Raw genomic sequence first — 15,005 nt, 5'->3', positions numbered from 1 at the left:
CTTTTTATTAACTAATCAATATGCATGTGCAGAAACCTGTGCCGTGTAGAAAATGTCATCTGCATGAATTCTCCATAGGTTCCAATCACAGCTAATAAAGGAAATGAAGATCCTGGGGCTAACCAGAGGTGCGGCTCTGTAACTCAATAAGATGGCCTTGACTGGAAGTTTTATTGCATGTGAAGTGGAGTGAGGACAGAATAGCAATGAACTGAAGCTGTGCGTTTCTTTGCGGGGATAAGATTATTACACTTTATCACAATTTGAGTAAAAGATAACTGTACATCCACAAACCAAGCATCAGTGTATAACAGTTAAATAAGCTGCAGAAAATAAAAGTTTATCTGCCTCTTGACTCCATCTTATCTCTGATCCAGTTACCTCATGTACTGAAACTCCCCTGGTCCTCCCCCTCACACACAATCCTGTCCAACACATACTAGAGAACCTTGAGCACTCTTTAGAGCAGCATCTGGATCCCACACACCTTGAGCTGGTCACACTTATCTGCTGTATTTTGAACCCCTCACATCTCATGGTCTCAACTTCGATGAGTTAATGGAGGCTTTTATGCAAAGTGCTTAACATTACAGCAAGTGTGCAGGACACCTAATCCAGAGAGTGATACTTGACAACACAACAGTAATAATAGAGCAAAATAATATCAATTATTCTGTTCTTTTTAAGAAACACACATTTAATTCCTCTGACTATTAAAACCTGTGTTTATTACCGTCCTTATGGCAGTGCCTCACAGACCAGCACCTTTTAATGAGGCCACGTTTGTGGATGCATTGCCAACTAACCATGCCAACGTCAAAGACGAATGTGGGCAGTAACATTTGTAATGGACAGATCCATTAAATCTCAATCAGTGATGCAGCCCAAGAGAGACCTAAACAGTCTGAAGCTATTTACAAGTCACTGCTGTTTTGGTCTGAATGACAAGAATCGGTGCAACAGATAGATTAAGCCATCAACCGTACGTGTGCCATGTCCAAACTGCTTCAGTGTCTGCTAAAGGTCACGGTCTGGTGAAGCCAGGAGAACCACATCATCAGCAAACAGCCCAGACGAGATCCCGAGGTCACCAAACTGAACACACTCCGCTCCTGAGCTGCATTCAGTGTTGCTCGTGCTTGACCTTTTGACAAGAATATAACTACAGTGCATCCCTCACTGCATTCATGAGGAGCGGATGGTTTGAGCACAAAGACCAAGCTTCTCTGCCATTGAGACAATGAAGACTCAAACAAACCCACTTCAGTATCCTCGAGGTGACACAAATCTCAAGATGCCCTCATAAATGTAGCACACCCTCTAGTTTTAAAAATGGTATCTGACACCTGCAAGTGTACAGGGACTGTCCCGGCCTCTTTCAGAAGACGTATTACACCTTATATTTAGATTGTCCCCTCTGTCCGAGCCTGAGGTAGAACTAACCGAGCCCGACCCGAACCCGACAGGCATTGTGTTCTGTGAGACTCGAGTCCAAAGCTATTTACAGGAGTTGGCAGTTGTTCATTGAGACCATTCAACAAAGTCTGACCTTCTCCCTCAACTCCGGCAGCTTCATTGAGAAAATAATGATATTTAAATGAGTAGAAGACTGCCCCCTAGTGACCCGACGTACCTCAGCACCTCCTCCACACAGTGTCACACCAGTCTGACTAAGGTGTGGGGGGGGGATTAACAGGGAGCTGTTTGCTGCTGCCTGAGAGTCGCGGAGTGACGAGAACCGAAACACATTCCTGAAGAAGTGCGAACCAAAGACCTCGTGAATAAATTAAAAAAAACTTTGTTCACTAATAGTTGTACGGTGTCGTTGTACAAAAGAAGAAATAGATAATCCTGAAAAGGTGGGGATTAGGTATTTCAGAGACAGAAACTAGATTTAATTGTGAAAAGCAGCCCGTGTTTTTTAAAATCCGTTATCAGACACAATCTCCTAATCTTCAGCAGTCTCATACTCGACAGCAGAGCTAACAGAAAAGCACAGGGGGGACTTTTAATTCTAAGTTTAGTTCTTGCTGCTCCATAGCTCTGTACCTGGCAGTAATTGGTCACAGAGGGTTTGTAGTAGAAGCTCAGGGTCCGGCTCCCCCCCCCCCCCCCCATTAACTGACTGAGAAAATCAGCTGACACTATCGTTGCTGTGGGACAAGAGGCCTCCTACACTTTCTTTCTTGCTCGTTTGCAAAGTCAATCAAAGATTCAAACCAGCAGCACCAGGAGAATTTACTGTATTTTCTCTGATCTCAAATTTTAAGCTCTTCAAAGACTGGAATGTGCGTCACCATGGCTGTAGTTACTTTATTCTGTTCAGTAAATTTCTTTACTTTGTTTTACCTCTGTGTAGTTTTTATAAGATGATTTCAGATGTGGTCCACATGTGCTTCTGTTGCTGCTCATCATGTGTAACTCATTAAATAAAATGGCATTAAAGTGGCAGCTGGTACACTGATTGTCACTGCTCCATTTTCTTTGTAGAAATGCACTTAATAAAAAATACAATAAAAGAAACCGGGTGCTGCACAGACTGAAGATCAAACGCTTCAAAGCCAGAGAGACGCACAAAGCAGAATGTGTTTCCTGTTCCTGCTCAGGTCTGAAATGAAGGCTTCGCACATGAGAACATATCGTACAATGAATGAGAAAAGCTGGTCTGCAGAAGAAGACCAGAGAAGTCTGCTCCTTAGGGCTTTGACCATAATCTCATATTCTGAAAACGCTAGTTTCATACCAATAATATGATATTGGGCAGGTTTGTCTTTGCAGATGTGAGTGGAAAAAATCTATAAAAATCCCATTTACCTCAATACACAATCCGAATATATAGAAACCCAATATTGATCATTTTAGCATCATTTCAACTCATACAGCATCCACCGTTATCCAGCGCCACTTACATGTGAAGATGACCAAGACGGTGCGAAGCAGAAGGTCGACGGCCATCTCCCATCTCTCAGAGACGCGGGCCAGCACCGGCGGAATGAGGATCTCAGCTGGAACGTAGAACTGCAGGGCGAAGGTGATGAAAATGCCAAAGCAGTAGAGGAGCTTCACTGCCTGGTAAGTCCTGGACAAGATACGATCATGAGACAGGAGGTGAACTTCAAAGAAATGTGAGGATGGAAGAAAAAAAACTCAACAAACACAGTTACAGCTGCAAAAACATGAATCCTGTCTGAATCTGTTCAGTGCTTTGAAATGCAGCTCATCAGTAAACAGCACATATGCATCAGAACAAGGCCTCGAACTTCATGCTCAAGATCCATTAATCCAATAACCACAACTAAGTCTGCTGCTCACCTACAGATACTGGTAATTACATTTAATTTTCAACCTCATTAAACAGCCAGTCTGCTCCACTAATTAACGACATCAGTCCAGTGGCCGGAGGCGTTTGTACCGAGTAATGAGCGAGCAAATCCAACTGCAGTATTTAGTCTTATTAATATCATTATGTCTAGAGAAGTTATCTTACAGGAGGGATGAGATGAGTTTCACATCACGACCGAGGGTTTTCATCATCGAGTTAATCAATCAGTCGAAGTTAGAGGATTATTACTGCTCCTCTGCCAGGGATGTTCTTATCTGTGTTTGTTTGCTTCTCTGTCCGTCAGTGCAATTAAGAAGGAACTACTGAACCAATTTCCATGACTTTTCGTGGAAAGGTGAAGAACAAGCCAAAGAAGAGCCGTTCCAATATCCGTAGAGGAAACAGCTCTGGTGTTAATTCCTGGAGATTTATTATTAGCTTTCTGTCTGGATGTCCAGTGGAGACAATGATTATTCATTTCCATGTTTCCTGTGAGATCATTTGATAAAACTAATATATATAAATATGCAACACGTGAGCAGGTTGTCCATCTTTACTAAGACTCTATGTTCTGGAGTTATCTTCACTTATTTCAAATTAAAGGTAGGGCCTCAAAACACTTAAGTGTTTAAAAGCCTCTTGTTCTGTGTGTTGACAGATACACAAATCAAGTGGCGGGTGTTTCCTCACCAGCAGTTTGGCAGGTTGAGAGTGATGCTCCCGACTACGTGTTCTCCAAAGCACAGATATCCGATGGTGCCGAGGCTGATGTAGAGGAAGGTGACGATGCTCATCCCGACATACAGAACCAGGGGGAAACTCTGAGGCCTGTGCATCTTGTTCTCCAGGGGAAGAACCTGCCGACCCACAGAGACACAGACTCTTTAACAGAAAAATGATTCAATGACATTTGATCATTAGAGGTAATCGTTCAAAGAAGTCCACGGTGTTCCTTTGAGTTTTTTCATTTTGAAATGTCCCTTCCTCTCAGGCTGTGATGTCTTGATATTTAATGATGGACATTACAATTAAGGTAAATTTGTGCTGACATTTCAGATAAGGACTCAGACTCTCTTTTCTCAGCTCTTAAGTGTAGTGTTTTCTCTTCACTGGGTGGTCTTATTATAATAACTGCTTCTGCCTACAGCTTCTATAGAGCTGTGAATAATATTCTGCACACTGAAACATATACAGAACATAGGATAGGATTACACAAATGCTCCTGACTGTTTAAAACTTGGTGGAATGTGACATGTGTTTGGAGCGGAGCCGGCAAAAGAACGAAAGCACACGATGGTCACATACCACTCCAATCCCCTCAAAGGCAAAGATGGCCGTCCCGAAGAAGAGGGGGTAGTCTTTAGCTCTGCCCACTTTTGGGAGGTCGGTGGGGTCTGTGATGTTCTGGAGGAAAAAAGGAGGAAACATGATTATCATTATTGGTTTTATTCCCATTTATCAAGGATTTTGCTTTACATTGTTTGTATTGAAAGAGCTATACAAATAACAAAAGGTTTAATGATATATAAAAATAACAGTTGTTATTAAGTATTCAAAGCAAATGAATGTAAGGCATTTAACATATTTTTGCATACATACATTTGCATCTTGTCTACATTGTTTATTCTGTAAAATAAAAGTTTTCATATCTTTAAACAAAAACACAGATTCCAATATATCGGGCGAGTTTTAATTGACATAATACAAATAAAATTGAATAGAACTGATGTTATAATCTGAGGCTTGTTGCCGACCCCCTCTGACTGTCAATCATATCACTCCTGCAGACAACAGCTTCCCTCTATGGACAGAAAGAAATCACACTAAGTAGCAACAGCATTGTGCCAAGAGAACTTCTCCTCCTTCTCCTTCTGGACTCATCGGCTGCTAATTAAAATTAGCTGGTTAAATGATAATTTATCATGATTCGAGTCTTGGCCCAATTCCTGAGGGAAGAGCTTGTAGCCCTCTCCCCTGTGGCTGCGTTTGGAACGTGACACAGCGACATAAGAGCTCAGGGAGTTGGGACAGACCCTAGACCAGTTAAACAACGCCAGAGCCTTAAAATGATGATTCATAATGAGAATTGACACTGATATACATTCTGAGTTGAACTTCACAGGTAAAATATGGGGAGATGATAAAATCGAACCAAGCGTGAATAGAAAGTGACTCCAGACTGTTTTTCGAGACAGTCGCTGTATGCTCTAGTTTTCCCGAATTCCCCGGCTCAGGTGATTCATCAGTCACAGAAACACCTATCGGGCCCCATAGATCTCTGAGAGCACGATCTTTGTAAGGTCTCTGATGCAAGAAATTACTTTTGTTTCCAAGGCAAAGCCGTTTCTCAGGGAACACGACTGCTTTGTATCTGCTAAGGGCAGAAGCTCCATGATGAAACACTCCACTGCTGGAAACCAGGCAATCTGGAGTCTCTGTCACTACAAGTTGTCCTGTTATCAACATCCCGCCCAGAAGCCAATCAACAAGGTAGAACCAGGGAGACAAGTGGCTGTAAGATCAGAAATAGAATCAGGAAATAACTTAAAAGATCGCTCGAGGGAAAGATACGATCGCACCAGTGGGTCATAAGTAAAAGCTTCTATAAATAGAAACAATACGGAAAATTGTATAAACTGCACAAATAAAAATGTGCAAAAAATGCAGTGTAGAATCTTCGTCATCAGATGCTGCTGCAAAAATCTTACTTTCTCACTTCATTGTTTTTTTAAAGATCTGATGACGTGTGATGAACAAGAGCAAAACTCAAACCTCGAACAAAAAAAATGTTCAGCATTGATATTTCCAAAATTCCAGTCAATCAAGTTAGAAGGAATTTGACATCTGACAGCATCTGTGGTTTGTTTCCTGTCTACGGTGAAGAACACACAACATTTCCACACGGCTCTTCTCAGATGCTTTGGTGTTGTGATTGTGGAGGTGAAACACTCTCACCCACACACACACACACACACGCTTCTTACCGTGATGGAGTACCAGTAGATGAGAACCAAGCTGGCTGACATCATCAGGTTGGCCACCAGGGACAAGGGGGCCAGGTATTTCAGGTTGGGGGTGAACACCAGCAGGACGATGGCGGGCAGGAAGCAGAGCATGTAGAGGCGCGAGTCGAAGCTCGGCACCACCACCTCCGTCTGATTGGTGTAGTTCATGTAGCAGTTGAAGGTGGTGGCGTTGGCTGCTTCCACCACCTGGATGGAGACACAAGAGGAGAGAACACACAAGATATTTAACATAAGAGGAGGAAGAGAAGTGATTAATCTTCAACTTACTGATGTAAACGTCTTATTTCTGCCTTAGACCTGAAATGTTTGAATCCTGTTTCAGTCGTGTGAAGCACTTTGTTTAAGTGTGTTTTGAAAAGTGCTGTTTAAATTGTTTATATCATTATATTAGCTTTCTCCCCCATATTTCTTTCAAATTTCTTAGTCTCAAGCTTCTTTTCTGTTCACATTTGTTCTTTTATTTTCAGTTTTTCAGACACATGGAACATACAAATATTTTTGTTTGGCGTCATTGACGTACCAGACATAACCATGGCAGAGAGACACCGCCATCTAGTGGTAAGAAACTGTAGCAGAAATCCATCCAGAATCAGAATCAGAATTCTTTTTATTGCCATGTACATTTGCACATACAGGAAATTGCCTTGGTGTGGTTGGTGCACTTAACAAACAACAAATAAAAAAAAAAATATATATATATATTAAAAAGATAAAACTAACTAAAATGTATATCATTTTATCCTGTTCCTTTAAAGTCTTGACATTATGTAAACGTAAACTGCAAATTAAAAGGCAGGTTTAACAAAAAATAGTTTTGAAAGTTTGAAAAGTTCATTGTAAGTTCTTCAATCTAACTTTCCAACAGCCAGTTTAAAAGAAACGTTGCTTCTTTAAGTTGTTCTGGATCATTTAAGTGTTCAGATGAAGTTGGTGCATTTAAATCTTTTCTCTATGAGGTTATGAAAGTGTCCGTTATCCCTCCACAGCTTCGGTCCTACAGTATTTATTCACGTCTCCTGTGGTTTGTGTAAACTTTGAACGTACACTTGAAGCTGCTCACTCCGTCAGCGAGCATACATACATGGTCAATGCTCTTGCATTACTTTGGCTGTATGAACTAAAATAACCTTAATGTGAGCAGACTAACAGAGTTTCTCCCCCATTAAGTAAACAGACACTTTGGGTGTTGCTCTGTCGCTTCGTCATGTAAACAAGTTAAAGAGAGAAATCCTGTAGGAGACCTTCCCAGCACTAGTGTGTGTTTCTGTCATAGCGACCTCCTGGAAAGAAACGCTGAAGTTGTGGGTCAGTGTTTGCACTTGTGTGTGGTCGTGACCTGTTTGACGTTGTCGCTGAGGAAGACGAAGTAGACGCAGCAGAAGCCGAGCTGCGTGATGATGAGGAACACGTTCACGACTCGTCTGAGAAAGACAGGGACAAAAATCGATGCTGTCACACAGCTGTACGCACAATAAGGTGAATTAAGGTCACGATCTGGGAAGCGTTGGTCTCACCTTCCCCAATGGGAATGTCTCCTGAGCCACGACACGTTTTCCATCCCGTGCTGCATCGCCTCCCCGTAGGTGAGAGACGGTCGGTTCACCCTGGAGGAAAAACAGATGCCATCCTGTTACTGCAGCTGAGACTCTCCTAACACAGACGTCAAGGCCTCTACACATCGACAGCGACTCAAATAAATAGCATGAAATTGCAAATCATTCTGAAGCGAAATTCCGGACATGGTGATTTTCACCGAGTTAAAACTGGACCACAGCAGCGTCAGGGCACTTTACAGGACGTGCGTCAGAAAGTTTGATAAGAGGCTGCAACAGCTGGAACCGGTCGTGATATATATGTTTTACATTGGAGGAAAGTCCCATTTGTTTGTAAACAGTCCCATCTGTGTGCATTGGAGTGTGATATTGTTCTCAACACACGTTCTGATTGGTTAGACGTGTAAATGTCTGAAGCAAAACTTCGCCCAGGGTCAGAAGAACTAAAAGTTGTGATGTCTCTTTTCATTGTGGATGTGGAAGTTGCTTTAACTGGATGTGGGTTTTAAACATATTAGAGGAAAACCTAAATGATGCAATTCAGTCGCATGAAAAAAAGAAGTGTGCTGAGGCCTTTATCCTGCGTCACTGTTTGCACATCAGATGTCAGTTGTCTACTTTATCTTGTTCCTCATCTCACTTTGTCAGACGGTTCGAAGCTGCTTGATGCGACCGGATAAAGACTAAAAACTGAAAGTTGTAGGAAAACTTTATGCAGTGAAGATCAGAAAAGTATCAAATGCTTTATTTCGGCTGATTAGAATAACAGATGAAGGTTTGATAATTTTATATTTGTAGCTTCAGTGCTTAAATAAATGAAACCTGCTGCTGCTGCATCAGAAAAGGGGAACAAGAGGAAGTGGCGATTCTGACTCTGCAGTAAAAGAAGAGCAGAACCTTCCCACGACTGCTTCTCCTCCACATTTCTCAGAGGTTGAAGTTATTTCCCGTTTGTTGGAGAAATCGTTCATTCTCTGTCTGATTAAACCTCTTTAGTGTGTCAGGGGGCGGAGCTACTGTGTGTTTTTACATTAACTTCAACACAAACACGCTCTGACTGTTTCTCACCAGAGTTGAAACTCACTAAACAGCTGTAAAAAAAAAAGATAACGATCATATTTTGCATTTATGGTGTCATCGGTTAGATAATCAAATAGTTTTAAAGCATTTGCTGAAGCGCTGCAGCTCTTGTGATAGGTGGAGCTGATTACAGAGCCCAGCTGCACTGTGTTGTGTTGTGTGGACGATGACAGCCTCAGCTTTGTCCATATGCTGCTGATTACACAGTAGAAAAGGGTGGAGACACTAGAACGGAGTGTAATCTGTCAGCCAGCAGATGACAAACAAGCCAGTGTTGGCGCAGCGGGAAGCAAAGTAAACATATACGATGGCTTTATAGATCAAACACACTTTGGTTATTTGGTAGAAGTAAGTCACAGTGGAGCTGCATCGACAGGGAAAGACACAATAATTCCATATTTGTTTATTAAATTAAGCTGCAGCGTTTGTGTATCAGTGTCAATGACAGGGAGTGATTTCTATAATCTGCTGTATTAGTCATGTCTGACTAGTTGTTCATGTTCTTCATTCTCTCGTTCACTCAGCGTGGTGCCGGCTGCCGGTTCGGAGCCACTTGAGGTTCATGATGTTGCTCAACGACTTTCTGATATCAAACTAACAACCCGATCCACTGCTGCCCTATAAAATGGATCTGTGTTATTGGTTGTAATAGTGTTTTCTTTTTATTTATTGTTATAAAAAAATAATGATTATGGTTAAACAGTAAGATAAAGTTGTTTTTACTTACTTTGCACTCAGGTGGTGAGAACATGTGACCAGCAGCCTCATACAGTGAACTGCGATCACCCCCATGAACAGGAGGCTGATTGGTCCGAGCTGGACAGAGGACGACAGAGAGAGAGAGAGATTATTTATTTATTATTGATTGGTGTACATATTTAAATATATAATAATTTGTTAATTGATTCATTAACAACATAACTTCTAGATTAATCGATGACATTCAATATTGAAATGAATCCTCCTTTGTTCTAAAACAACACAGACGGTAGAAGCTTCTCTGGTTTCATGTCAGAGCGTTGTGAGAATATTTCATATCTCGTCAGCCCGTCTCTTTTACTTTGGTGCAACATGTAAAGGATTTGACACAATGACCCAAGATCCAGACACGACTCTGTGAAGACCAGTGAGCTCTGAACCACGATGCTCCTGCTGCATGAGAGATGACAGTGAAGATAAAATGAAGGAGGTAAAAACCTTCCCTCATAAGTAAGAGTCTCATTTGACTTGACATCTCAGTTGAGTCATAGTCACTCGTGAGCTAATGTCTCTGGAGGTTTCTCCCTCAGGAGCTACTCCCTCAAACACCAGAGCTGACAAACTGCTCACTGTACAGAGTCTGTATCAGGTCGTAAGTATCTGACAGGAGTGTTGTCCGGACCTGCCGTGTGACCTGCTGTGATAAGATGATAAACTCTCTGTGAACTTACCACCAGACCTGCATTCTTCACAGCCAGAGGCAGACCCAGCAGCCCCGTCCCAATGTTCCCCTTCAGCAGGTGAATCAGAGTCTGACAGAACCTGGAGGAGGAGAAACGCACAATTACACCCACACTACAACCAGATGGATCACGTGTCTATGACCTTTTCACTGTTTGATACACATCACACACTGCAAGGGTAGTTTTTGGTGTCTTGTAGACCAATGAACTGCAATTTCTTGATATCATCTGCAAATACCCTCTCAAGCAATATTCACACGTTTGGTGCAAATCTGTCCTTTCATCTTTGGATCTATTTTGTACACAAACACACAAAGACACACATTCCTAGCCTACGCCCACCCAGAGTCAAAAAACAAACACACTTACGAAGTTCCCGTCTGCCCTCCGATCCTCTCGTAGTGGCGCTGGGGTCTGGTTGGTCCGGGAGGTGAGGGACACAGAGCGTCCATTTCTGATGGATTCTGGTCGGAAAACAAAGTCCCTATGACAAAGAGAGGAAAAGAAAAGATGCCACAACTTGAAAATCATACACAGATATCACAAAGACTTTCAATATACGGTTTCTTCACAGTGCAGATGGTTTCCTCTCTTTATGTTTACTTACACTCCTATTTATGTCCCAAGAGGAGAAGACAGATATACCGCTTGTGATGCAATTTAGAAATCCAGCAGTGAAACCTAATTACCCACAGCATGTGACTGCAAATGTCCCCTGTTCAGTGAGATGCTGCTGTACTCAGTCATTCTTCAGGTCCACTGAACACACACACTACTGCTGCCCCCCCCCACCCACCTCTCCCCATGTAGCTACAGGGCAGGTTTGTTTACTTTATCCGCCTCCCAGCCCCTCCTTCTTCACTACTGGAATATTCTGCTGCACAATCCACTAATGCCTCCATATATTTCATAACTGGAGAGACATCTGCATTAAGAGTCCGAAGAGGTAATGAGCTGTGGGATTTTTGAGTTTTGAGATTTGCAAAGTGATAATTAAAGTGTCACTCAGTAGAACGCACACCTCAGCCAAGGCCCAACAATACCCTGAAGTTTTTATTCAGATCTGCACCACATCACACTCTAGTCTTCTGAACATGTCTGATTATTTCCAGCAATATCCATGAAGGACATTTAGTCCCATCCTCTCAGTCATTTTTACATAATCCTGCTGATAAACAAACCAAAAGGGTGAAACCTTCTCGGAGGACATAATCAATTCGTCATTTCTTCCACAGACAAGTCATGTGATAGATTAATTTACTTCTAATCTGCACTGACTTTCTAAAATCGGCCTCTTCTCACAGAAATGTGAAGACGAGTGCTGCTCTGGGTTCTGAGTCTGATATCAGCTGTGCACCCGGCTCGCAGCTCAACTCGTGACTTCTCCAATTTGCAGCAACTTCGTTTGGTGGGGACATTCCAACAGGAGCTCTAATGTAAAAGCAGCTGACTGTGATCACCACATGAGGAGAACGTCTGTTTGGCTGTTTGTTCAGATGTAAGAACAAAGTCTCCAACTGGATCATGGCTCTTATTTACTTTGTACAAGCACGAAGGAGACGCTGGGGAATATTTTTAGTGTAGGAGAGAAAACGTTTCTTCACAGAGTGAAAACTAAAGCTGGAGGGAAACCGAGAACATCTTTAAAACCCACTGCCTCATAATCCAAACCCACTCCTCCCACACAGCCTTGATGCTCCATGACTCTGCTCATGCAACACACCAGTCCTGTTTTTTAAGTAAAAATGAAAAAATAAACTATATTGCATGTTTCCTCAGCTGCTCTGTAAATCACAGTGTGTCCAGTGTTTCTGCAAAAACATAATTAAACATGACGTCAGTTGGACTTTGAGGTTTATAAGAGCAATAAGGGTCAAATCGTCCATTCAGCGTTTTCCATAATACACATGATAAAAACCCAACAACAGTGTTTCTGTGTGCAATAAAAACAAAGTCGACATGTTCTTGTAGAGACAAAGTAAGTGGTAGAAGATCACTGGCACAGCGTAGTGAATATTTAATTCGTTGGTGTGAACTCCCGTCAAACAAGACACTCCATCAGAGGGACTTGGTAAATGAAATGAAAGCTGCTTTGGTGATTCAGCGTCTACCTGCCAACAGGGATTACATATAATCCCAGCATGTCCACAGACCAAGTTACATCAACACTACCTTCACCACTAAGCACTGGTTTAGATGTGAACCAATAACAAAATGCAATGTTAGAGGTAGAAACAGTTGGTTTTTATACCTTCCGCTCGGGTGTCCACGTCGCTGGAGGCAATCATGTCGCTGGTTCGATGGACGACTGAGCGGTCGTCTCTCTCTTCCAGCCTCACAGATCCTAATGCTGACGGATCAGAGAGTCCAGCATCGACGGCTCCTGACAACAGAAGGAACAAGTAAGTCGGTGTCAGATTCCAAAGCAGCAGGAGAACATTGTGACAAACTTCACAATGAAAGGAATCTGCAGCAACGGGCTGTGAGCTTTAAGTCACATGTTGAGCTTTCATTTCGTCCACTTGGATTAACACCAGGAAACTGATCAGTTATTGTGAAGGGGAGAGGCTGGAAATGTCTTAAATGTCCTTCAGGAACAATAGTAGTGATTAGATTAGATTACATTTCATTTAGCTGATGCTTTTATCCAAAGCGACTTACAATAAGTTCATTCAACCATGAGGGTACAGACACAGAACAACAAGAATCAAGAAAGTACAATTTCTTAAAAAAAAAAAAGCTAAACCACAAAGTGCTATAAGTAAGTGCCATTTAAGTGCTACTGCAGTGATCTGTCAAATCAATAAGATGCATTTTAACACGTTTAAGTCTTCAATCAACAAGTCATTAGAAATTCCTCATTCCAGTGTTAAATTGAATTTATGTATCATCACCTGCGTAAGAAATATTTTACTTCACTTACACAGACTTTGACCTGTTTTAAAACCATTGATTAAATCATATTTTTACACATCGAAGCCTTTAATGCATGATTTTTAACAGGTGTTTGTTCTTAATATTTTCTTTTATGTTATTTATCCTACCTTTGTTTTGTCTTGTTTTGGTTTAAAATTATTATAATTATCATCATATTTTCAGACTGTACTGTTCTGGCATCCTGACGTGTAGGACCATCATGTTGTCCACTGTCGTGGCATTGTCCATTCAATAAAGAGCAAAAAAACTGCTGGTCTTCCTGTATTTTAGTGAACAATGAAGATAGTAAGAGAACAGAAAGAACTTTGTTGCAGGAACTAAAAGTGGGATGTAAACTAATGGGATCTAAGAATCAGAGTCTAACATTAGGACTCCTGATACACGACCCAATTTATAGTTTTAAACCACCACATGCAGTTAATTCAACTTTAACAGTTTCAAAAGATCCAACTACACAGAAATATGTAAGATCTGAAGTTGTAATTTCTCAGAATCCATTTCTTCACGTCCAGAAAGCAACACTTCCTTAATCTCCATGACACAGCCTGTCAATGTGTACCGACTTCAGAAAGAACTTCTAAACAAATAAGGCTGCCTGCTAAACGAGTCTGTGGCCTTTAGAGCTGCTGTGGAATCAATTGAGTATTTATCCTCTCACATAGACACAGTCAACCACTGATTCTCTACATGTGGGAAACTAGATCAGCAACAACTTGTAAAAACTATTTTTATAAGACAAATTCAGCCTTGGACCAAATTAAAGCGTCTGCAAAACAAATAGTGGAACGTGAAGCTGCGTCAGAATCTTTTTTTCGAGTATGTAACCTGTTTCTATTTCATCTTGGCTCAGTGAACCATGGATTCTTTTACTTTACTCAGTCAGTCTTGATATTTTAGAGAAAAGCTGGTGTCAAGTGAAACTCGACTCCTCCGGACAGTTCCTCTTTAGAATAAGACGTGGACCAGACGATCGGACGGATTTCTACAGAGCAACGGAGTTCAGGACAAAGTGTCTGAGTTATGAGTCGCTCAGATCTTATCTCATCACGCTGTGACATGAGAGATCAACACTAATCACCATGAGCCGTGTGTCGAATCTATCTCACCAGCGATTCAAAACTTAAACAATAACTACTAACAACTGAATGTTTCAATAACAGGATTATTATTTGTAATCAAACAAGAGATTTCACAGGTTCTTCACAATTATGTAAAAAAAAAATTGTATGTGCTCAAATTATAATTATATTAAATACACTATTATAATAAGGCCAGTTAACGACGTGCAGCAGATAAGAAACCAGTTTATCTCTGATATTCAATATGTGGCACTCGAAATGTATTGTGGTGAAATTATTTCTTCTTTTTGTGAATTATTACTAAAATAAGTGGGAAAATTCCTCAGAGACATTTGTCAGAGCCCAGGGAGACAATGCTGGATTTGTCCTGATGAAAAAGTCCCAAAACCACCGAGAGAGTTTTCTTGTTTCTCATTTTCTTTATCCTGTAATGAAAGAAACTTCCTCACATGCAGATTGTGACTTTGACATTCAAAAGGTCTGAGTGTCAATATGTAAAACTGATACTGGAAGCCGTGTCAATTCCACTAACACAACACATCCTGGTTTAACAGGGTGTGGCCGGA

At 41.4% G+C, this 15,005-nt stretch overlaps 1 protein-coding gene across 2 annotated transcripts in view; it reads right to left on the bottom strand.

Annotated features, from left to right (window-relative positions):
• slc36a1 (solute carrier family 36 member 1) overlaps positions 1-15,005 on the bottom strand; it is a 30,264-nt gene that overhangs the window by 14,163 nt on the left and 1,096 nt on the right. Inside the window, exons 2-11 of one of the 2 annotated variants that reach the window (XM_062393469.1) lie at positions 12,675-12,806; positions 10,793-10,907; positions 10,412-10,502; positions 9,709-9,797; positions 7,863-7,952; positions 7,685-7,769; positions 6,307-6,534; positions 4,628-4,726; positions 4,013-4,179; positions 2,910-3,079 (exon numbers count right to left, since the gene is read on the bottom strand). In XM_062393469.1, coding sequence (XP_062249453.1) covers positions 2,910-3,079; positions 4,013-4,179; positions 4,628-4,726; positions 6,307-6,534; positions 7,685-7,769; positions 7,863-7,952; positions 9,709-9,797; positions 10,412-10,502; positions 10,793-10,907; positions 12,675-12,711 — 1,171 coding nt within the window. In that variant the 5' untranslated portion in view covers positions 12,712-12,806. Of the gene's footprint in view, positions 1-2,909; positions 3,080-4,012; positions 4,180-4,627; positions 4,727-6,306; positions 6,535-7,684; positions 7,770-7,862; positions 7,953-9,708; positions 9,798-10,411; positions 10,503-10,792; positions 10,908-11,030; positions 11,050-12,674; positions 12,807-15,005 lie in introns of those variants that run through there. The other variant, XM_062393470.1, reaches the window with a different exon arrangement.

This window comes from Platichthys flesus, chromosome 8 (assembly GCF_949316205.1).
Source record: "Platichthys flesus chromosome 8, fPlaFle2.1, whole genome shotgun sequence".
Lineage (NCBI taxonomy): Eukaryota > Metazoa > Chordata > Actinopteri > Pleuronectiformes > Pleuronectidae > Platichthys > Platichthys flesus.
This window is presented reverse-complemented; position numbering and strand designations above follow the sequence as displayed.